Below are 25,789 nucleotides of genomic sequence, written 5' to 3'. Positions count from 1 at the left end.
ACAAGTACCACATCTTCTTCATCCATTCATCTGTTGATGGACACTTAGGTTGTTTCCACGTCTTGGCTATTGTGAATAGTGCTGCTGTGACCATAGGGGTGCATGTGTCTTTTTGAATTATAGTTTTGTCCAGCTATGTGCCCAGGAGTAGGATTGCTGGGTCGTATGGTAGCTCTATTTTTAGTTTTCTGAGGAACCTCCGTACTGTTCTCCATATTGGCTGCACCAACTTACATTCCCACCAACAGTGCAAGAGGGTTCCGTTTTCTCTACACCCTCTCCAGCATTTGTTGTTTGTAGACTTTTTGATGATGGCCATTCTGACCGGTGTGGGGTGGTACCTCGTAGCTTTGATTTGCATTTCTCTACCTAATTTAAATCTTATAGGTTATTTTTCAAAATATAAATACAGAATCTATTATCAAAAGTAAACCTTATCCTTTGAAAAGTATCATAAATTTCGGAATTGAGTTTGATCTTAAAGATAACTTTCAGATGAGGAAATAAAAGAAAGAACAGAGAAGTGAGCTTTTTTGCTTAAGTCCCCATAGCTTTTTAATGGCAAACTTGGGATCTGAACGTGAATGCATGTTAATCTATGTGTTCTTTCTGTAAAAGGTTACTTTTAGTTTATAAATAAATAATATAATATAAAAAAGAATATGAAAATAGTGAATGCGTGAAATAAATTCCTGAAGAGCACTCACTGTCTTTAGTCCTCGAGGAATAATAATAAAATACTATTTCAGTTATGTAATGATCTTCATTCATCCACTACTTAATTCAATACTTTCTTCTGAATGACTACTCAGTAGTCATCTCTGTTCATACAAAAATAAATAAGACCTGCCGTTTCAGGATCACCCACTGTGGAAGGAGGGTAGGCGCATAGTCAGGTCACGTAAAAGGTCATATATAAGGACTTTAACACCTTTAAAGGCAGCTTCAAGGTCTGAGGAAGGGCAAAACCCATGAAGTGTGCTCTCTGCCGGCAGGTACTCTGGAGGAGGAAGAAGTGGGATTAGCTGGGGTGTGACTGCCGGGAACTGGTGAGGGTGGATGAGCTGAGCGAGGACACTGGGAGAAGCTGAACTGGGTAAACTCCAGGATGGCAGCCTTGACTCCCTGGCCTATACAGTTGTATCAGTGCCTAGCTCATAAGGTGGTTATGAAGAACAGAACAGAGTGTCATGATGGCAGTATTAATAGAGTACTTACCGTAATTCTAACAGTGAAGTCCCTCAACAAGAACGCAGATAGCAGGTGACTGGTGATGGGCAGGTGTCCTCCACAGCAGGCTCCCCACGTTCGTTGCATTAGCTTCACTTCCAGAAGAGCAACTCCCGTCCTTGTCCCCGCGCTCCTGCCACCTCTCCCAGTCTTATTTCACATGGTTGAATTATTTGATCCATTTATAGCATTATGGTGGTTTTCCTATTTTACTACTAAAGACTATTTACTAATTGTTTACAGTATTTCAGGCACTCCCTTCATTTAATCCTTACAAATCTAGGAAGGGGGCAAACTCTTATCCTGTCTTAGAGGGTTTAGAGAGGTTAAATAATTTGCCCAAAGGCACAAGGCTCAGTATGTATCGGGAGTCCAACTCCAGAGGCCCTACAGTCTAAGTCAGAGGTTGGCAAACAAAGGCCCACAGGCCAGATCCTGCCCGCTGCCTGTATTTGTTCAGCCCACAAGCTGAGAATGGCTTTTCTAATTTTAAGTGGTTGGAAGTACCACCCTCAACTACTATTATGAAACACTGGATGGTTGGAAATTAGCTTTTAGTGCCGACTGGATAACATTTCTTAATGAATTTGACGTAAAATTACAAGGTAAAAGAGTGCTTATATGCAAAACTTATTCTGCAGTAAAGTCATTTCTATGATGACTAATGCTGTTTGAAACAAAATAAAGCTTCCTTATATACGTCATGTTCTATTAAAAGTTAAAACAAAAAAAAGATCTTTATTTCCACACAAATTTGCAGAAGTAGATATAGCTTCCAAGTTCAAATTATGTAGTTCTAGCAGCATTTTTCAGACCTTAATCCAAATACAAGAAAAAAAGTCCATATTTAAAAATCCAATTAATGGTGCAATGAAGGAGCTTTCATGTAGTCTTCCTTTGGAAGTTACTGATATGTAATATAATGGCACGCTAAAATCAAACATCAAGAGAAAAATATAATAGAATTCTATATGCCTTCCAATCGATAAATATGCTCAATTAAAATCATATGTTCCAGGACTTCCCTGGTGGCACAGTGGTTAAGAATCCTCCTGCCAGTGCAGGGGACACGGGTTCGAGCCCTGGTGGGGGAAGATCCCACATGCTGCATAGTAACTAAGCCCGTGCGCCACAACTACTGAGCCTGCGCTCTAGAGCCCACAAGCCACAACTACTGAGCCCACGTGCCGCAACTACTGAAGCCCACATGCCTAGAGCCCGTGCTCTGCAACGAGAGGCCACCGCAGTGAGAAGCCCGCGCACCACAACGAAGAGCAGCCCCTGCTCACCGTAACTTGAGAAAGCCCGCGTGCAGCAACGAAGACCCAGTGCAGCCAAAAAATTTTTAAAAATTAAAAAATCATACATTCCACTACTGACATGTGTTTGGTGATACCTGTAAGTGTGAAAAGATATTTTTGAAGATGAAATACTTAAGATCTCATTTTGGATCAGCACTAACAGATAAATCTGCAATTGATTCTGACTGTAGTGAAAACTAAGTTTGAACCTCAATTAAGCAAAATGCCATGCCCTCAGAAGAGAATTCCGTTCTTCTCATTAGTAGGCCTGTATTTTTAAAAGCGAACTTAAGTGTCATCATTATATTTTGAAGGTCATCCATAAAAGCTTTGTGCAAATTTGTCTTCTCTTCTGCCATATAAATTCCTGCACGATGTCTTCAGTGTTGCCTCATAGCGGGCAAAGCCTAAAGTATTTACCCTCTGACGCTTTGTAGCAAAATCTTACTGACCCCTATTCTAATTCCAGCAAACGCTGGCTTCACATCATTCCCCTTTCAGAGCTGTTGGCTAGCTACTTGTCCCTAGACGGGAATTCCCACTCCTAGCTCACTTGCTTCCGGAAGCTTCAGATCAGAATTGCAGGGGGTACAGAGCTGTTTATGAACTTTCTGTCTCTTCTTAAAAACGCTTCACCCTGCTAACCAACCCCCTCCAGCCCCGCCCCCGACTCGGCCTTACAGATGCCGGCAGGTTGACACGGCCACTCACTGCTGGGTGTCCCCCCGCCCCGCCAAGGCCTTTCCTTGGACTCCAGAGTTTCCATTCTCCTTTCCTGGCTCTGTCACAAATCTTGTTTTTGAGTGCTTAGCGGTCCTCCGGTCTTCACCAGTCTGTGGAGGCCGGGTTTGGGGTCCCCGGGGAGTGAGGGTCTTGGCCCCCCTAACTATTCTGCTCTCCAAAGGAAGCCCTCCGGCTGGGTGAGTGAACAAATATCGGACTATATTTTATTCAAAGCCTAAGAAACAACTATTCATGAGCAAGGGAGCCGTGAACAACCAGCTCCCAAGGTTTGAGGCGGGGAGGCCTTGGATGGAGGCGTTGTGTAAGGCAAAGAGTATGAAAAGGGTCCACAAAGCACGCTGCAACACCTGTGGGTGAGGTGAGCCACTGGGACGCAGCGATGGGCCCCCAGGAGAGTGGAGGGCCCTGAGGGTGTCTCTCAGAGCAGCTCCTGCCATGTGTCCGCTCAGGCTAGCTTCAGAGTCCTTACCCCTCTGGTCACCTGGTGTCATGACTGGGGGCGCAGCAGGAAGAAAACTGTGGGAGAGGGGAGGGCCAGTAATATGCTGATGAAAGAAACTTACCCTGAGTGCCAAAATAAACTAATCTTCCTAGACTTATTTTTTAAGGGAAATATTTATGCACAGATAGATGTCTAATTGGTAGCCCTTCACAAGGCCACTATTTGACATGTAAAATCCTCGTCTATAGAGAGACTTTTTTTTTACAAGTTACTAAAAGGGGGCTTAAAGAATCAAAATGTGAGAGGAGTAGGAAATTTATTTGTCACTGAGTGCTTATGTAGTACAATGAAAAGAAGTGACTAGAGCTTCTTATTAATGGAGAAATAGTACAAAAATAGATAAGCTTAAATCACGCAAGAAAATGACAGAAAATAAAAAACTCAACTTTTCTATTGTCAAGGCAAGGATTTCCGAACTTTTAAAGCTAATATAGATTGATTGTCTCCACTTAACTATTTTGACTCCTGAACTGTTTTCTCTGCCGCCTTCCGTTAGTGTATGCATCGCACACATGCTGGCTGATACATAACAGCACGGGATATAATGCAGTTTCCGACTACACGCGCTATGCATTTCCCACGATCAGAATCAGCTGTAAATGGAGCGGGTCTGCCTCACCCCAGAATATCTTAAGTGCTCAGATTTACACACTTAAAGCCAACCTAAGCCCCTCCTGTGTCCTCTCTTGACTCCAACGTTTTGCTCACCAGGCTGGGTCCCTAGTGCTACTGTCTTCTGAGCCCAGCTAAGGCTGGCACACCTGGACCCTTGTCTGCCCCAGCATTTTGATGTGGGCAGGTCGAATGTCAGGCTGCCTTGTTCAGTATCTACTCGGCCATTTACTGTGGGTAATTCTAATGCTTGCTGGTTTTCTTTCAAATGGGTTAAAAACTGTATCATGATTCTGTGAGGTAAAATATGCCAAGAACCTGATGTTTAATTTTCATGTATTTTATAGACAGCTGTTGCCGTTTCACTGTTCCTTTACATTTAGTCCCAGGGTTCTTTGCGTTCTTTTCTTGGTTCTTATGCAAGCCTTCTTTCCTCAATTGGTCTATTTATTTCAAAACTATATTTAGATCTGCTATTATATTTTGTTTTAGTCTCTATCAGAATATATTATATAGCTAATCATTTTTTTTTCTAACCATGTAATCGTAGGGAAGTACACGGGCCAGAATATTACATTATTAAATAATCGTGCTTGTCAGAGGCAATGCCTGAATATCAAGACAGTATGAGGCTAATGAAAAATGCTTTGAAAAGCTACAAACATGGTGTATCTCATGTTATCAGATGGTAGATGGGGGTTAAAGGCCAGAGAGTGTGGCATAAGAAACAGGAGAGATTAATGCTACAACTTTGGGCTTTAGTCTCTAATATAAACACTTTTCATTACTGAGAACGATTACAGGAAAGAGCAGCCTCTTTACAGCAAGATCTGTAGAGAAGGAAACGTGCAAAAAAAGATCTTCAAGATTCCTTTTTAAAGTTATAATACAGTTTAAAATCATTACAGATGGAATTATTAGAAATAAGGAAAATCATGACACCTATGAAATGGAAGGCACAGTCAGGTTCAATAGCAATCATAATCGCAGACCTGCAGGTTCTTACTGAATCGTTAAGTGGGCGGAGCCTCAAGCTCTAACAAGTAGAGACTCTGAGAAAATACGAATGCTGCAGAAAAGCCATCTGCAATTGTAAAGTACAGAGGGTAGAGGGAGGATTCTAAAACATACTCAGGAAATAAATGTGCAGTTAGTACCACTCAGAAATAATGCAGGAGGGGATTGAGGCAGACGTGAATGAGGATGAAAATTACGAAAGCACTCGAACAAAAGCAAGAAAGCACGAATCAAATATAGCATCGCTAGGAACTGCTACTCAATGAAAGAAGGGTTAAGAGCAAGGATAAACTATTAGGAAAACTCTATTAGGAAAACTATCACTACGATGGAGGACTCATAAAGTCAGTAAGCAGAATAAAAATGTAAATACGTACGGAGGAAATAAAGCAAAATAAACAAGGATAGAGTGTAATTTTAGTTCTGCTATGTTAAATGTAGATAGTACATAATACACCTTGAAGAAAATAATATGCCTTATTCCTGAATTCCGTTAGACTTCTTAAGTCCCTTCACTTACTTTGTGAAAGCACCTGTTCTTCCTCATATGGGGTAACCACTGATGTCAATAAGAGGTGAGGGTCCTTCAGTTTAGGTTAAACCCAATTCACTAATGAGGGTTGGGTTTTGTGACCTCTTGGTGAAATATTATGACACTTCTTAAAGGACAGTGTACTGTAGCTGAAAGATAATTAAATTAGGACCCAGGTTCAAGTTCAGCTTTGATCTTTTACCAGCTAACGTGACTTTGGACAACTCATCTAAACTCTTCTAACAGCTGTTTCGTCTACAAAATGTGTGTACTGATTACACCTTCAGAGAGGTAATTCGAGAATGAAATATAAAGCATTTATCTTGATTTGAAAAAAATTTTTATTGGTGTATAGTTGATTTACAATGTTGTGTTAGTTTCAGGTGTACAGCAAAGTGATTCAGTTATACGTATACATATATCCGCTCTTTTTTAGATTCTTTTCCCACAGAGGCCATTACACAGTATTGAGTAGAGTTCCCTGTGCTCTACAGCAGGTCCTTATTAGTTATCTGTTTTATACCTAGTAGTGTGTAAGACTGTCCCCAGGACTGATAAATATTAGCTCTTTTTCCTCCAAATCCCTAAGGTTCTGGCCAACCCTGAAGGCAGCGATGCCATTGCTGAGCTCCGTAAATCAAGAAAATAGTACCTGCTAATAGGCTTGTTGAGAAAATCCATTAATGATGAAGAAACTTAGCTAAAAAGTGGTAGTGTCACTGTCTCATCACATTCCTTCCGGGAATGTCCACAGTATGAAAAGCTTTAACCTGAGGTAGCTGACAGCAGCGGACAGTGTTGCTTGCAGTCTGAGCTGAGCTCAGTGGGAGCACAACATCTGAGGATTCGGAAGCAGAAACAGGACAGTAAACACTTTGCACCGTGCAGTGCCATGCCCCCCGTGGGCACTCAAAAATATAACCCACGGCGATTATGACAATGGTGAGCAATCAGTGTCTAGAGCCATTAGTAAACAGCCGCCGGGCACTCAGGCGGGGAAGGCTGCTGCCTCTGTGGCCTCCACCAAGTCTGGCTCCACACGCCCGCCGGTTACAGGGCAGTGATTTAAGAAGTGTAGGGCTTCGCAAAGACAGGAAATGGCCTGTTTTGTGACCCAAATAAAATGCTGACAGTTCGTCAGGAAACCATTTTTTGCCCCAAACCCTTATCTACATTTTTTCCCCCTTAAAGGTTCTATCTTTGGGCTACTAAATTCTCCCGGGGCGGGGTGGGGGGGGACTGTTATTAGTATCAGAAAGCTATCACTTAAGGATATAGCCTCAACGTTGCTTTAACTCTCTGAGGTAAGACCACGAAAATCTCTATTTTTCAAATAAGGTATGGATCAGGAGACAGGAGGAGAAAGACTAAACAAAGGAATAAATAAATGGAACGAAAAGAATGGAGAAATGCCTCTTCGTTTTTTTCTAACTTTTCTACAGTAGGCATATGGCAGAAACTGCTTGTCGCTTACTATGATCTAGTCTCCCCTTCCTCCTTGCTAACAGAACTCCAGTTTTGTTGGAGATGATCATCAAGGTTTCCAGCTTACTATGTAAATATCTTCACTTCCCCCAAATAACTTTGCAGATAGGGAAAGCTATGTTATCTAGTTATAGCCAGTAAGGTATAGGCAGACATGTTTGGGGAAAGGATCCCTTCTCAAGACAAGACAAAGCCTTATGGGAAAGCCTTCTGGATCTTTCCCTTTCTTCCTGCCTGAGATCAGAATGTGATGGCTGGAGGGGCAGCAGCCATTATGCAAACATGAGTGCAAAGGCCACATTGCTGAGGAAGGCAGAATAGGAAACAGGAGTTTGAAGCCTTGATGATCTTGCAGGGCTTCAGCTACAGCAGCCTTGGACTCCCTATCTACACAGTGTCTTGTATGTGAGAAGAAGTCCTTTCTGTGTTTAAGCCACTGTTTTTCAGATTTTTTTCTAGCTCAAAGCCAAACATGATGTTATGTAGAGCATGTGTTATTGGTGGAATTGTTTTTAAATACATAACTTTTATATGGACTGGGAAACCAAAAAATTGGTGTGGGTCTTTTTCCCATGGTCTAGAATCAAACAGGCAGTGTCTCTGAGGTATGTGTGTGTTTATCAATGGGTACACATGCACACACATTTGTATATTTTATATATACACACACACATATATACCCACGTACATATGTAAATATAGTTATGTGCCCATATATCTGGATGTCTGCTAGGTACTTGCATACACATAGAAACACCTAGAAACACCTAGGTATATCTACTTGATTTGTTCTCACCATCAAGAGATATTTTTTAATTGGATAAGAAAAGAATACAATACTATGAGAAGTACAAATCTGAAATCTTAGATATAAGTGTCAGGAAGTTATAGGTCCCCAGGTAATGTATGAGTCATAGGGTTAGGGTGGTTGATACTTTCAGGCCAAAAGTTGACCAAAGGACTTAGTTCCTCATGTCTTTAACTTCATGCTCTTAATTCCATTATATAAAATAAGTTAAGCCTCTGTTTTTCCAACCTCTTTAGTTCATGGACATGGACACTTAAAATCATAGAGTTGGAAGGGACTTGAGAGATCCCCTGGTCCAAATCCTCTGATTTTATGGATAATGAAGCTGAGATCCCAAAACACAGGTGATTTGTCTTGTGCTGGGAATATATCAGTAGCTGAGCTAACACCCAAACCCTTTTTCCTGACTTTCATTCAGGCCCACGTCAGCAGACACACAGTCAGTGTGTTTTCCAGACTCAGGACCCCTCTCCTGTAATGCAGGTCCCTGCGTGTGTCAGCATCTATTTGGGTCCTTTGTGTCACTTCCATGGGACTTGAGAACAAGGGCAACAGCTACAAGCACGATGGCACTCATGTTGCTTTGGTGCCTGTGAGTAACAAAGTCCTTTGTCTCCCACCAAAGAGTCTCAAGTCTTCTGAATCTATGAAACAGGAATAGGCTAATTTATTAACCTGTAGGTCAGATAAGATCAGTTGCCAGGCTGGATATAAGCCTCAAAGAAAAAGTTGGGGATTAACTCCTTTTCTATTTTATGTGAAATTATCTGCAGGATTTGCGTTATTTCCTTTTTTTAAGTTTGATAGAATTCACCAATAAAGCCATTTGAGACTCACATTCTATGTGTGGTTAAGATTCTTTTTTTTTTTTTTTTTTTAATTTTTACTGGAGTATAGCTGCTTTACAATGTTGTGTTAGTTTCTACTGTACAGCAAAGTGAATCAGCTATTATGTATACATATATCCCCTCTTTTTTGGATTTCCTTCCCATTTAGGTCACCACAGAGCACTGAGTAGAGTTCCCTTTGATTCAACTCCATTATTATGGGGCTACTCAGATTTTCTATTTTGTTAGCTTTGGTAACTTGCTTTTAAAGGAATTTGTCCACCTCATCTAAATTGTCATATATGTTGGTATATGGTTGTTCAAAATATTCCCTTATTATTCCTTTAATATCTATAATATATGGAAAAAACCAAACTCTCATTTATTTCTGAAAGAAATAGTTTTGGTTTTCTTTTTAACTTTCTTGTCTTTATCAAAAGAAATATTTTATTAACGTTTTCAGAGGACTTACTTTTGGTTTTGTGAATTTCCTCCATTGTTTGCTTTATATTACTTGATCTCCACTCTTATGTTTATTATTTTTGTCCTTTTATATATTTGGGTTCAAATTGCTTGTCTTTTTCTAGATTCTTAAGGTGGAAATTTAGAGTGATCTTAAGTCTTTTCTCTTTCCTAATTTAAGAATTTCCCTTTAAGTACTGCTTTAGCAACATCCCACAGCATCCCGTAACATTTCATAGGCTATATTTTCATTATAGTTTTTCTCAAATCAAGTTTTCATTTTCTTTGTGATTTTTTCCCCTTGACTTCTTTGATATTTAGAAGGGAGTTCTTTAATTTCCAAACGTCTAGGCTTATCTAGATGTGTTATTGATTTCTAATTTGAGTCTGTTACTGTCAGTTAACATGCTTTAAAAATCAAGCCTTTTAAGTTTATTGAATGTGTTTCTTTCCCAGCACAGAGTTTCTCTTGGAGATTTTACTGTATGCACTTGACAAGGGATGTTAAAAATCTCCATTAGGTTTATCCTATTAGTTCTACCAGTGTTTGCTTTGGGCTTTTTGTTACCCACACGGTTTATCCCTGAAGTTTCAGGTCTCAGCGCCGCCCCACATGAAGAATGACGCCAGACTTGCTTTTCTTTCCTTTTTTTTTTTAACATCTTTATTGGGGTATAATTGCTTTACAGTTGTGTGTTAGTTTCTGATTTATAACAAAGTGAATCAGTTATACATATACCTATGTTCCCATATCTCTTCCCTCTTGCGTCTCTCTCCCTCCCACCCTCCCTATCCCACCCCTCCCGGCGGTCCCAAAGCACGGAGCTGATATCCCTGTGCTATGCGGCTGCTTCCCACTAGCTATCTACCTAACGTTTGTTAGTGTATATATGTCCATGCCTCTCTCTCGCTTTGTCACAGCTCACCCTTCCCCCTCTCCATATCCTCAAGTCCGTTCTCCAGTAGGTCTGTGTCTTTATTGCTGTCTTACCCCTAGGTTCTTCATGACATTTTTTTTCTTAAATTGCATATATATGTGTTAGCATACGGTATTTGTCTTTCTCTTTCTGACTTACTTCACTCTGTATGACTCTTGCTTTTGACTTCGCATCCGGGCTGGCAGCCTGATGCACCTGGGCAGCCTCTCCACGTGGACGGGTCGTGGGCGGTCATCATAGCTGTCGTTTGCGAGCCTGTGGAGCCATGGGCTCTGGAGCAGCAAGCTCTCGGAGTGTCGTTTTTCCCCGAGAACTTCAGCTCTGTGCACCAGGGCTGTGTTGAACAAAATCTACTTCCACTCAAGCAAAATAAGGACAGGAGGGCACGGTGTACAAAACAGCAGTGGGAACGTCACGGCAGTGCCAGCTCAGAACGGGCACCTGGTCAATACGCCGCACAGGGGCTCAGCATGCTGTTGCCTACCCGGGAGCCACGCTCCCCTTTGTTTTTACTAAAAGAACCCTTGTTTTCAGCTTTTATTGGCAATGCAGCCAAAAAACACACAAACAAAGAAACCAAAACAAACCGACCCTACCGTTTCTCAGACTCTATTACAGCAAAGGCTGACGGTATGGCATGGCTTCGTCGGTGAGATTAGCTGGAACCTAACCAGGAATTCCTGTGTAGTTTTGCTTTCCTGACACAGGTGCCAGCCTTCCTCTTCATAGCTTTCTTATTCTTCCTGGTTGGAGTACAGAAGTGGGGTCAGAGGTATCTCGCAACCGTGAAGTAACCGTGCGAGTGAAGGAACGGAAAGACAAAATAAATCCAGGATGTTGATGATATTACAAGGCTGCTACACCACCTGGCCTGCCTATGTCCAGGCTTACTGTATAAGAACAAGAAACCCCTATTTGGTTAAGCTGCCATAATTGTGTTTGTGTTATATGCAGCTGAACTTTAAAAAGATAAAGTATTAAGAGACTGATTACTCTATCAGAAGCCAAATTCAAACTTCTGCCTGAGTTATACTTTCACAACTTTCTACTCTTCTAGAACAATTTCTTTAAAAAATAAACTTCAAAACTTTCTACGTTATCATGCAAAGAACTCAGTGCAGACTTTCACCCATTTGGCATCATTTTGGTAATCAGAAGTCCTCCAAGCAGTGGTTTTCTCTTTGAAATGTCACTCCTTTTTCTAAAATGAAACACTAAGTCCAGGCTATACAGAGGAAGATTGTTGACTGCCCTTCTGTAAAACAATTCGACTTCCTGCACAGTTTGAAAGACATTACAAGGTAAAGTTTGTACAAAATTATTTTCTTATCTGGTATCTCTGCAAATGTGTTTCTGTAACTGCCTTGGCCTTTTCACTCTGAATTGACGTCAGGCTTAACCCTTTTCTCTTGGGGAGTTTTGAATTCCCAAAGTGCAGTGCGAATCCCTTCCGCATTAGCACTGAACCTCAGAAGCTTAAATCTGAATACTTTGTGAAGGTGAGTGTGCTTATCCCTGAAAGATTATGAAACTTCTACTTGTGTGTGCACAGGGACACACACACACACACACACACACACACACACACACTCGCATTTTCCAGTTGCTTCACGAATGAAAATAGTGGAACAGAAAAAAAACTAGGAGTCAATATATAGCAAGTAAGCAAAAAGTACAGAATTTGAAATATCTAATAGCTTTGGGTCTGATAAACTTTTCAAGTCTTGAGAGATTAATAATGGAAAATAGAGCCTGTTGTGAATTAATCACTAGTCCAAATGGGGTCCAAGCCAATAATAATTAGATCAGAAATGCCAAAGAATCCTTCTTGAGGTTTAACAGATAAACTTTGAGCCCTGTCTGCATAATATGAACGATGTCAAAATATTGTTCTTGTTTTTTTAATGGGTTTCAAGACATCTACAAATTACTTAAGACTAAGTTTTTCTGTTGACTTGGGTAGCTGATTAAAATTCTATATGCTAAATTATATATGCTGTCACTTTGGCAAGAAGTGATCTTATATTTGTCTGCTGAACTGGGCCCTTCTGTTCTGCTAGGAATATAAATCTATTTTACTATATTATGCCCATTGTGTTCTCATAAGACATCAAATACAATAGATTGGACTCAACCATCTCTTGAGATTTTTGTTTGTTCTGTTACAAAGGTAGAGATGGATACACATAGAGCTGACAGGTTATCTCCCAGGTAGATAAATGTGATTGAGAAGGCTAGAGCATGCCCAACTGTCTCAGACAAGCTCACTGTATTTATATCTGACCTTTAGTTAATGATGTAACCTGCTTCTATATGGTCTGTCAAGCTCAGGAGTGAGGATTGTTCCTTAAACTGTGCACACCTTTGGTTGCTTCATGCTAGCGAGGTCCATCTGTTGCTGTCATTTCACAGCTATCACAGCTACCTAACTTCACATCAGGCCCCAGTGCAATCCAGCCAAACTTGGAATGTCCACAAAGTATAGATAGCGTGGCTTAATGACAGAACGCAAGCATTTCTGTTTTAAACTCCAGGTCTTTTCTCAGACTCAAGACAATTTCCTGTGCTCTTCTTCTTTGTAGTGGCTCAGTCTCTGCTTGTCTTGTTTGCTGTCACCTCCCTCTCTGTTTTGCTTCCACTTCTCCAAATGCCTTGCCGTTCCTAAAACAGCACACAGCCTGCTAAGGTCTTAAGAGTTTTCCAGTAACTCATTACATGAAACTGGCAGTCATTTGAAATAACAACAATGAATCTGCAATTAGGAAGATTGCAGACCTCTTACAGTCTTCATCCTTGGTCTAAAATGACCAAGTCCCTGCCTAAGTTGCGACCTGAAAGCTGTTAAGATTTCTGTGCTTAGCTTTTACTCCTTTAAGGAGGTCACCTCACTAAACCCTTCCCCACATTCTGACCCAATCAAGGCAAATAATAGTTGCCTTTTTTTTGCCTCAAGTGGCAATCCGCATCTTAAAATTATATTTCAAGTGTACAACATGATGATTTTTTCTTTCTTTTTTTAGTTGGAGTGTAATTGATTTACAATGTTGTGTTAGTTTCAGGTGTACAGCAAAGTGACTCAGTTATATATATATATTCTTTTTCAGATTCTTTTCTCTCATAGTTATTACAAAATACTGAGTATAATTTCCTGTGCAATGCCACATTTTTGAAGAAGGATATCCTTGATGTAACTTCTCACTAGAACAAATGTGATTCCCGCACCAGAAATCTAATGTTTATAGTAATTACCTTCTGAGACCTGATTCCTTTCCGTCTTTCAGTTTGCTCAATAAAACTTAGTTTATGTTGACGTAGTTATTTTAATTCTTTTCATGAGTAATCTGATAGGAAACACCCTGCAAAAATGGTTGGCAACCAAATGACAGTGCCATGAAGCAAATATACGAAAGCGCTAATGTTCTTAATCTTTTCCAAAATTGCCAAATACTACATATTTCAAAATTCTACTATGAAGCTTTAAAGTTCACTTATCTTATGATGAATTGCACAACATATTTAACTGACTAAATAAGATATCTCTAGAAAATGCCACAGTACAGTTTTGGTATCCTTCTTTTTCTTCTTAGGTAACTAAATACCTCGGAGTTAGTTGAAATAAGGTCCTTTAGAGGTTAAGTGAAACTTTAAAAGGCAGATAATTTTATCATATAAAAGCTTTTCCAGAAAAAAATAAAAACTGCACAAGTCACTTTATGAGCTTAATATCTTGATATTAAAACTATATAAGGACAATACAAATGAAAAAGGAAAATAGTCCACTTCTAAACACAGATAAGAAAATACTAAATAAAATATTAGCCAAGTAAACATTGTCTGTTAAGAACAATACAGTGAATTTGTAGGAATTATCTCAGGAATGGTACAGTGGCTTACCGATCAAAACTTTATCAATGTAATTCATCATGACAGTGGACTAAAAAAAAAACATTTATCACCTCAGTAGATACAGAAAAAGCATTTCATAAATTTTACACTTATTTAATGAGAAAACGAAACTAAGAAAACTGGGAGCAAATATGACGTCTTTAACTTAATAAAAGTCTTCATTGAAAAGACTCAGCTAGATAGTGTTTATTGAAGAAATTTTGAACTCAACAAAGCAAGGATATATTTTATCACCACTGCTATTCAGTATAGTACTGAAGGCTCTAACCAACACAATGAGACGAGGAAAGTAATTAGCAATGATAAGAATAGGAAAGGAAGACATAAAACTGTCATTTGTAAATGATAAGATTATGTAGAAAACCCAACAGAATGAACAAATTAGTGTATCTAATAAAAGTTAAGTGTAATTGCCAGATACAAGATAAACTTTAAAGATTAATAGCGTTTTTCTACACCACTGGTCGCAAAATATTGGTTCCTCTAAAAGTTGATAAATAAACTTTAAAAAATGTATAATTCTTATCTTCAAAAAGCAAACTGCCTCATTTTATGAGCCCAGTGTTTATTTATAAACTGCAATTATGTACTTTACAAACAACATAGTGTAGAGATTGAAAGCAAGATTGCCTTGGGTTCAAATCTTGGTTCAGTCATTTACACCTGTGTGAACTTAGACAAGCTACATAACCACTCTCTGCCTCATTTTTCTTGCCTATAAAATGAGAAGAAAAAAATTACCACTTAGGATATTGTGAGGATGAAGTGAATTAATACTTGGAAAGCATTTGAATAGCACAAAGTTGGTGTCTCATAAAAATTATCTATTATTATAATAATAATTATTATTATAGAACTAATGTATTAATACATTAGGTACTATTTGCCTAAAAATTAAAATGTTAAAATAAAATAAAAAATAAGTATTTATAGAAGTGCTACTATTTTCTTCTCTTCCTCAGTTGGGTGTACTGGAGTCCAGCACCTTACACAGTAAAAACCAACTAAAAATATAAGAGAAGATAATATGCCACCAAAATATCAACCCAAACTATGAACTCCTAGGAATTAGACCAACGAAGAAAACACAACATCTTCACAGAGACATTTATAAGATTTCTAAAGTTAATCAAATGAGACCTTAGTAAAAGAAGGCATGTTAACGTTGTAAAGCTATTAACGGTTTCCATTTATCTATAAACTAAATGTATATATATAATCAGTACCTCAGAATTTGCAAGAGAACATGAAACTGATTTTAAATATAATGAAGTTTACACATTCATACAAAAGCTAATATAATTTTGAGAAGGAAGACTAAAAGTGGAAACTCATGAAATATTCAGACACATTATAATATCACAGGACTAAAAATAGTGTTGAATTGGTACCCGAACAGATAGATCAATGAAACAGAATAAGAAGACCAAACAGACTTATGTACAAAGGATAACTGCATGTAACAATGATGGCATCATAGATAAAGGGCCTAAATGTAAACATAAATGTTTTAGTCAAATTTCCCGAGGGTAAGCTGCACAACGAACCATCCCAAGGTCTCAGTGGCTTCCAACAGTAGTCATTTTATTTCTCCCTCACAAGTTTATGATCAGATAAAAGAACTTGCATTCAGTCAGCCAAAGGTAGTCCAGTGGCCTGTCCTGACAATGGTGTGGTGAAGTCTATTCCTTTATAGGGACACGTGGTAGGAATGGGTTAATAATAGTGATATGAAGAAGTGAGTGGTAATTAGGAATAATAATCTATCATAATAAAACTATAAACAAAGTTAATAGAAAAATGTAGGAAGGTATTTTTATGACATTAAAATACCTTGGACTAGAGAGGGGAAGCACAAATCGTAACATAAAATACTGATAAATTCGAATAAGTCAAAAGTAAAACTCTCAAGTTTTAGAGAAAGTTAGCTGATGTATGATGGACTGGGAAAGGAAGTTAGCATTATACAGACATTATTTCCTGGACTATAATAAGAACTCACACATACCAAAAAAAGAACAAAAACTATAGGTTTCAGGAGAGTGGAATTTTTTTTCCTGCCTCAATCACTGTTGTGTCTCCAGTGCTCAGATAAGTGCCTGGCAATGTTGACACCTGCTTACTGTTTATTCTGCATCAAGATTCACTTCCTATCTGTCCTGTTCTCCGAGACAGATACATTAATTTCCTATTGCTGCTCTAAGTAGTTCATGTTTAGCAGCTTACAATAACACAAATTTATTCTCTAACTTTTCTGAAGGGCAAAAGTCCCACAGCAGTCTTACGGGCCTGGAGTCAAGGTGTCAACAGGGCTGCTCCTTTTGGAGGTCGCCTGCGTTCCTTGCTCCCTCCTCCGTCTTCAAAAGCATCATCCATCTCCCTCACTGCCTGGGTCTGTCCTCACATTACCTTTTCTGTCTTTGACCCTCGTGCCGCCTCTTATCAGACCCTTGTGATTACACTGGGTGCGCTCAGAGAATTCAGGATCATCTCCTCATTTCACAATCCTTAATTCAATCACATCTGTCAAATCCCTTTTGCCCTTTAAGGAAACGTGTTCACAAGTTCCACGGATTAGGTCATGAACACGTTAGGGTTGGGGGGAGCCTTATTCAGCCTGCCGCACCAGGCTTTCTCAGCCTTGGTACTGGTAACACTTTCTTGACTGGGTAATTAACGATCTGCTGTGGTGGTTTGTCCTGCACGTTGTTAGATATTTAGTAGCATCCCTGCCCTCGACCCATGAGATGCCAGTAGTACCTCTCCCCCTAGTTGTGACCAAATGTCACCGGTTGAGACCCACTGCTTCACACCATACTGGGGATCATTTAATAAAGCAAAGCTAAGCATGTCCATCTCCTGCATAGAATTCTCTATTTGTTCCCCTGTTACTTTCAACAGAAGACCCATACTTCTTAGCATACCATTCAGGTTTTCCATCATCTGGCTTTGCTGACTTCTCTCGGCCCCATCTGCCCTCACTCCCTATCCTCTTGTCCTCCAGATATTCTTGTGGTCCCCCCAAATATGAGGTTCTCTCACACCTCCTGGCGTTGTAAAATAGGTTTCCCCCTATCTGCCTAAAAATCCCCTTCTCCTATCCTTTATGCAACAAACTTTTATTTATGTCTCCTCAAAATTTAGCGGAGATGTCGGAAAACCGAGGTCTCCTCCCTGTGTCTGCCGGGAGCACCCTGAGGTTACCTGTCAGCACGCTGGTGTTTATTTCCTCTTCTCGCTGCACTAGTTGGTGAGCTGTTTAGATCTCTGACTTATATCTGTATCCATGGATCCAGCACTCTTCCTGAAACAAATTAGGTGCCCAATAATTGCATTGCTTTTTGAATGAATGAATAAATGGCGGATTTCATGCCTCAACTTGAATACGCTCTCCAGTGCCTGAGACCGGTGAAGAATATTGCTCCAAGATATTGACAAAAAATAACCTGCTTTTCTATTTCAAAATAGAAAATGAATTAATTCTCCTGTCCTCTCTCATGGAGAGAACCCCTCACAAAGAGATTATCTGGGCTCTTTTATGAGTGTTTAATAACTATTTAGTTATTATTTTCCCCCAAATTAAGTTCATGCTCAGAAACTACCTTTGCTTACTAAATATGCTTAAATTAAGAAATAAATTAGAAAAATCCCTTCCATGGAGAATCTGGCAAAACCAAAGCACCCAGTCCTAGATTTCACATCACTGTGAAAAGGCTAGGTATGTCAGGGCGGTTTCGTGAGTTACCCAGAAGCCCATGGTTGATTCTGCAATTTAGATTTTGGCTTTGCAAGCAGAAAACTGTCACCTGGCGCTTCCAGCCTTCGCAATGGAACAAAATGCACTGCTTTGCAAAGTCCCAGCATTTGGTATATGCTTCAAACAATGAAAGCGTCAAAAATGGTTTCTGTTGCTGTGCATTTTATTCTTCTTGTAATCTAGCGCTAGAAGTTTCTCTTAATGGGTATAAACTGGAGACTCTTTAGTAAATACCACTGAAAACACCTGCACGTAATGTTCACTAATGACTGTTTCCTCTATTCAGAGCTAAAATTAAGAGGGTGTTCAGAGAGGATGGATGTTATCTCTCTACCTGTTAAATATATTCAAGTTATTTATGTAAAACACAGAAATTAACAACATTTCCCCCGGGCTACATTTTTATCATTCCAACTAAAAATCTGCACACAGACCTTGTAAGGAGAAGGGTAAAAACAAAGTTTCATTATCCAGAATATGTTAAAACTTAATACGCTAAAGGAAGGTTTTGAGATTGCCTTTAATCCCCATATAAGGCTGACTAAAAGGTGCTTTTCCTCTAAACCACCATTTCATAAGTTGTTCCTAAAAATATTTGATTGAGGGCTAGTGTCATGTAAGTGACGTTGGTGAAAGCATTTGGCTGAGACCTTGGCTTGCCTGGTTGGATCCCAACTCCGTGACCTTGAGCATGTTACCTAACCTCTCCGTGACCCTCTCCGTTCCTTCATTTGTAAAGTGTACCTGGAAGGTTTCTTAGAGGGTATGCATTCAATCAGGACTTAAAAATTGGGAGAATTTCAGTAAACTGGGATGAAGACAAGGATACAAAAAGGTGAGAGTAACAGCATGAGCAAAGAAACAGAAAGTACAGAGCATATTCTGGGCAGAGCAAATCGAATTTATCTTAATTCCTTGAGTTTGTAGTGTGTGTTTTCAAAGTGCTTTCATATATGTTATGCTATTTGGGAATTAAAACAAAAAACAAATCATGTGGAGGCTTATAAGAAATGTATATTTTATTTTACATAAGAAAAAAGTGTGTTTTAGAGAAAATGAATGACTTTTATAAAGTCATCAAGTAATAAATAATGCTTAAGAAGAAATCGAGTCTATACCAGGGAAGGTTTGCTTGCAGTGGTGAGATGACTGTTTATAAACACTGCAGATGCAGAGTGCATGCGATGTCACCCTTAATTGCATGTAAGGAAGGATAAAAAAGAGAAGTATCCAAAGACTCAGAGTCTCGTCACAGATAAACAAAATCTGGCTTGGCCTTGCAGGGGCACATCAATGACGTCTCTCAGTGTCTTCAGTGTTACTCCCCAGCTCTTACTCAGCTCTCTGGAGAATGGTAAACCTAATTCAAGTTAAAGATTTTATTTGATCCAAATGTGCCCCAGTACACAACAGCTAAAGAGAATAAGTTCATGATGAATCAATCAGATGAATGAAGATTGTGATGGCATTAAAATATGTTCACAAGGTATTTGGTACTCCTCCCTTCCAGGAATAAAGCTTAATTCCCCTCCTTTACCCGTTGTGGGCTGTACCGAATGACTGGATTCTAATGAACTGAAGGAGTGAAGGTGTGGGCGTGCCACTTCAGAGACTAGGTAGTAAAGGCCATTACAGTACAGCTTCCTCTTTGCCTTCCGGCTTGGATCACACACGGTGGGGATGTCACCTGCCATGTCAGGAAAACAGCCAAGCAACGCTATGGAGAGACCCATAAAATGAGAAACCAAAGCCTTCTGCCAACAGCTATGCAAGAGAGCCATCTCAGAAGTGGATCTCCCAGCTACAATCAAACCTTTAGATGACTGCAGCCCTGGCCAATGTCTTGGCTGTAATTGCTTGACAAGCACTGAGCCAGGACCACTGAGCCAGACCCCTGCCAACTTTTTGACCTGCAGAAACTTTGAAATAACAAATGGGACAATTTGTTAGGTAGCAAAAAATAATGAATAAAAAGGTAAACGTGAATAAGGTGTATGAGAATTGTTTTCCATCAAAGGGCAGAGATTATGACTGAATCTGGGTTGTAGGGAATAGGATTCTTCCTTGATTATTTAGTAACTTGACCTAAAGAGTAAACAACAATTAAAGAAGAAGGGCTTCCCTGGTGGCGCAGTGGTTAAGAATCCGTCTGCCCATGCAGAGGAAATGGGTTTGAGCCCTGGTCCGGGAAGATCCCACATGCCTTGGAGCAGCTAAGCCCGTGGGCCACAACTACTGAGGCTGCGCTCTAGAGCCCGCGAGCCACAACTGCTGAAGCCCATGTGCCTAGAGTCCTTGCTCTGCAACAAGAAAGCCACCGCAGTGAGAAACCTGAACACCTCACTGCAACTAGAGAAAGCCCACATGCAGCAATGAAGACCCAACACAGCCAAAAATAAATAAATTTATTAAAAAAACAAAAATTAAGCAAGGAAGTACAAAGAATTCTGAACCTGATCCAGCTAACTTTTGACCACTAATGTCTCCCTACAGAAAGACTTATTACTTTTCAAATTTTTGAATTCAAGTCTTTAGTAATATATTCTAATTCAAGTCTCTACTACATATATTTTTCTGGTTTAACGACAGCAGTGGTATGCTTATTAAATCACTTATAAATTGACACTGTGTTCTAATGTGCTGTGTTTTAATTTTCAAAAATGATTCGATTTTTTCATTTTTTAAAAAAATTGTATGGAGTCCTTATATTTATGTATTTACATGCACACATCCTTGTGTAAATTTGAAAAGCTATGTATTGCCCTCTGATTTATATAGAGCCCTGACTTTTACAAAGCAATTTCAAATAGCGTTCAACCCAAAATAGAATTGTTGCATGAATTTGGGTAGGGTCTCGCTATATTTTAATATACAGACTAAAATATATTTGGTATATAAGGCCACGTTTTCTAAGACATGCTAAACCTATAAGAGAAAAAGCAAAAGCTGCTTGCTCTAAAACCCTCCCCTGACTCCCTCTGCGTCCACCCACGTCCAAAGAGGGCAAGCAAAGGCCTGCCAGGCAACCTTGGATTTTAGGACAGAATAAGAGGATAAGGTACAAAATGTGGGTGTACAGAGCAGCTCAGAGAGAAAGGCAAAACCTCAAAGCAAAGAACAAGTTGGAGCTTCTGAGGTTCCAACTGCCTCCGCTTTTACGACTCAGCCCCGGTGGGTGGCAGATGGGCTGCGCCAGCGCTCACGTTTCGTTCCCTGCAATCCCGCGTCCGGGCCCGGAGCGCTGAGCCACTGCGCCTGCGCCCGGGAGCCCGGCTCGCGGACGGGGGCGGGGCTTCCGGGGCGGGGCCGGGCGCGCGGGAGATTTGAATCTCCTCGGGGCCGAGGTACGCGCTCGCGCAGACGTGAGGTTGCGCGGCAGTTTTCTCAGCAGGGCCGTGCAACATAGAGGGGCACTGGGCGGCCCGGGAGATGGTGGAAGGACCGGGCTGTACTCTCAATGGAGAGAAGATTCGGGCGCGAGTGCGCCCGGGCCAGGCAGTGACGGACATGCGGGGCCGAGCGCTGCAGAGCCCGGCGGGGCCCGGCTCGCCGCCCTCGGCCTCTGGGGCTGCGGGCTCCTCACAGGTAAGCCGCTCCTATATCTTGCGAGGGGACCAGCAAGGCGAAGTGGAATAAAAACCCCATCGGGTTTCCAGGGTCCAAAGAGTCATCTCTTTGCTCTGGCTCAGGCGCCCTGGGGCCCCGCGTTCCCGAAAGCTGACCTTGACTTCACCGGAGGGAGAAGGCCGTGCTATTGCGCCCAGTTGAGAGCTGCTGGGCCGCTGGGCCGCTGGGCTGCTGGGCTAAGGCTGCCGTGGAGAGGCCCGGGCGGGGAGTGATGGAAGGTGTTTTATTCCAGGTCGCTTAACTTCTTTACAGCCCAGCGAAAGGTGGTTCCTTCTGTGTAGAGCTGCATTTTCTGCTGTTAATGTTATCAGATCTCCGCAACCCCTGACGTGTTTTTTCTTCACATTTTTAAGACAATAAGCTTTGTAGGATAAAATTCTAGCTTCTCGCTTGCCTAATATTCTGCAATTGAAAATGTATCACAACTAATATATAATTCTGAAATTTCACATAGAAGATTTAGCACCAACCTTCCCACTCAACTTAATATTGCCGTCTAATGAAGGGGCAGTGAAACCCATTTTGGTTCCCTTAAGTGGATTTTTTGCTTTTTAAAGGAAATTGTAGCACAGCTTCTTGCCACTCAGGCATGCATTCCAGATGGTGTGGTATTCATTTGGTAAGAATTTAGAACTAAATTAGAATTTAGAGTTTAGAACTAAGAATATTCTGATTAAGCCATCGTGCCTTAAAAGCCTTTTAGATGTACGGATGATTGTATTTCATGGATGCAGGCAGTATTGTGCCGTACTTCAATTTCTCCTGCGAAGCTTCATCGTAGCCTTTGGTCCTGGAAGAAAAAGTTGCCTGCTATGAAATTAGCATCTGCTTACAACTTGAAAGAAATGAGGTTCTAAGTCTGAGAAAATAAATTTTCAAACTTGGAAGAGTTAGTTTTGCATCTCCTTCCAGTTGCCAGTGTATTTTATTTATTTTTGACTTTATATGTCACTTAGTACTCTGCACCTATTCTTTTATTGTAGCGTTTCTCTCAAAATCATTTCAGGGTACCACAGAGATGGATCTTGAGTGGTCTCTTAAGAATATTAATGTTTAGAAAAATCACTCATTCGACAAAATTTTGAATACTCAAGGAACCAGGGAGGAACAAAAACGAACACCATCTTGTGGAGTCTATTCTTTAGTTGGGTAGATACACAGACATTCATGAAGTAAGAACAGAAAGAAATATAAATTGATAACTTCTCTAAAGAAGAGATACACGGTTCCATAAGAACTTACAGGAAGTTCAGGGAAAGCTTTGCTGAGAAAGTAACAGTTAAGCTGAGGTATGAAGGGTGAGGAGACCTGAACTGAAGGTTGGCAGGCGGAACGCTTCAGGCAGAAGAATAGCAAAGGAAGAGAGCTGCGCATACGTGAGGGATGAAAGAAACCTGGTGTGGCTGGAAAAGAGAGGATGAGACAGAAGGAAGGTGGTTTGAAATAAGACAGGATTGGGATTGGTGAGTCGGAGTCAGACGCTGGGGAGTTTTGTAGACCTGGGTAGGGAGTAATGGGGGTCTTTGAGAGGTGATCAGATCCATTGACACTTTGAAAAGATCACTCTACCTTGCAAAGGTAAGAAGAGTGGAGGAAAGGCGGGGTAGATGCCGCTTCCTCAGTTACACGAGGACTGTAGGAATCCCGGGAGGCCTGCCTGGACCTTGGAGGAGGGTGCTGGGGGCAGAGATGAAGAGAAGGGAACAGAGTCGCTATTTCGGAAGTAAAGGCAGTAGGGCTTGGTAACTATGGCATGACATGTTACAGATATCATCACTGACGTCGTTCAACAATAATATATTTTGTATTAGGTCTTAAGCTCGCTCCCGAGGATACAAAGATGAGTTAGATAAACTTCCTTCTGTGAGAATCCCACTTAATGTTTTAGCTAGACATCACCTCATTGGTATTTAGGCCCAAACAGCATGAACATTCCCTTTAGTTTGTGATTCTCTTTAGTAGCAAGGCATAAAGTGCTTTTGAAGAACTGTTGCATTTCATTTCGTTACAAGAAATAATAACCCAATGATAAAGGATTAACCTGCTTCTACAGAGGAGGAATGTGAAGCTCAGAGTGAGTCTAAATAATTAAGTTGCCCCAGATCACATGACTAGGAAGGGGTGAACCAGGGTTTGACCTCCCTGCTTTCAGACTCCAAAGCCTACACTCCTAACCATAGATCCCCTCAGTTATAAACGGTTCAGTAGGAGAATGGCTGATTCATTGTCAGGAACACCATATTGCTCAGCATATAGTGGTGATTACTTATTAACCAGCGAAGTGAGACCTTAGGTTTTTGTCTGTGTCTGCCACCATTTTTAGTCTTGTTCAGTTTGGTTGATTCTCGTACCTAATTTGATAATCCTAATGGCTACCATTCCCATGTTCACAGTGCAGCCTGATAATATAATACACATGCTTAGTCAGTGTTTGGGCAATTAGTATCACTTGGCAGCGTTACTAAATGAGCTATATACCCCTTAAGTAAACAGCCTTGAACGTAAAGCTGTTATGCTTAATACCTTGACATAAAGAGGTATTAAAAGTTAGAAAAGGTCTTTATGATTGGGATCTCAGGAACCTGGTTCTGTGGGAACTGGCTTTGAAAAATCAACATGGAATGAATAATCCCTTTGTGGTTATTGGGAATATTCTAAATATTTTGCCATGGCTTCACTTTCTGGGCCTTTGATCTAAAAAAATAATAATCTTTATCAACATGAAGGGTTCTTTGCATTTTAGAGGGTTGTTCGATCCATAGTAAATTGCATCAGAACATGGTAGGTTGTCACAGATCTCTGGCGTGATCATTACTGTAACAGGTAATGATCCCGTGTTTTCTAGGCCTTTATGCCAGAGTTAAAGCTATTTAAAGGTGTCTGCTACTGGCTTGAAGTCATTAGTTTTCACAAGGCAGCAGTTGAAAAATAACAGCATACAATCTTCTTTATATTGCAGTAAACAGGAAAAATACAAAGGAGAGTTAAAGAAATATTATGTATTTAAAATAAATGATTTAAACTCCAGATAATCATTGTACCAAAAAAAACACCTCCGTAGCTACTGCCATAATGAACCAGTTACTGTGGCATATAGCCTTCCTCTTTGCTGCAGTTTGACAAGTGCATAGAGAACACGTTTTAAGGCACGTCTCTCGGTGACAAGCGATCCTCATTGAGAAGAAGAAAGGTTACAGCCATAGAAGGTCCCGGCATTCGCTAGTCCTGCACACGCTGTATCATTTCTCTGAGTTTTGATCCACTGTCTTGTCAGCATAAAATTATGCAACTCTGTAAGCACATTGCATAAAACTCTGTTGGAGCTTTGGAACCTTATGGTACAAAGCAACATTGGAATATAAATGAACATGTCTGGTTAATGAGCTGTGAAGAGTCAATCCTCCGATTTTAATTGTTGGGTGGATACAGTATTGTAGTGAAATAGGTATGTAATCTGCATACGTTTTCGATCTTCTTTCACAAAACAGGATAGGAAACAGTTTACTTGTATTCATTTCATTTGAAACATGATCCTCTGGCTACCTAGTCACTCCTTCAGGTTCCATACATGTAGCTAGCTCTTCCTACCCTTCTTTTTTTTTTTTGTGGTACGCGGGCCTCTCACTGTTGTGGCCTCTCCCATTGCGGAGCACAGGCTCCGGACGCACAGGCTCAGCGCCTATGGCTCACGGGCCCAACCGCTCCGCGGCATGTGGGATCTTCCCGGACCGGGGCACGAACCCGTGGCGGACTCTCAACCACTGCGCCACCAGGGAAGCCCTCTTCCTACCCTTCTTGATCTGCCCTTCACTGTGCCTGGAGCAGAGTAGGCCTCATAAACATTTGAATGGATGGAGAAGCGCAAAGTTCTGAATAGTGCCAAAGTAGTTTTGATGAAGGATTTAAAACTAAAAGCAGTTCAGAATCTTTCTTTATGAGTATGTGTTTTGTTATGTATGTTAAATGGAAATTCCTATTACAAGAAAATCATGAAGCCACAAAGTAAACGTTTTCCTCCCTCCTTTCCCTTCTTCATAGTGG

At 40.5% G+C, this 25,789-nt stretch overlaps 1 protein-coding gene across 1 annotated transcript in view; it reads left to right on the top strand.

The window, feature by feature from the left end:
• Nucleotides 1-21,550: 21,550 nt before the first annotated feature.
• NEIL3 (nei like DNA glycosylase 3) overlaps nt 21,551-25,789 on the top strand; it is a gene marked incomplete at both ends in the record, with an annotated part of 34,315 nt that continues 30,076 nt past the window's right edge. Inside the window, one exon of the mRNA XM_082680386.1 lies at nt 21,551-21,706. Coding sequence (XP_082536512.1) covers nt 21,551-21,706 — 156 coding nt within the window. The remainder of the gene's footprint in view (nt 21,707-25,789) is intronic.

Source organism: Grampus griseus (assembly GCF_964374135.1).
Source record: "Grampus griseus genome assembly, chromosome: 21".
Classification (NCBI taxonomy): Eukaryota; Metazoa; Chordata; class Mammalia; order Artiodactyla; family Delphinidae; genus Grampus; species Grampus griseus.
Note: the sequence above shows the minus strand (reverse complement) of the source record. Positions and strands in the feature narration are given on the sequence as shown.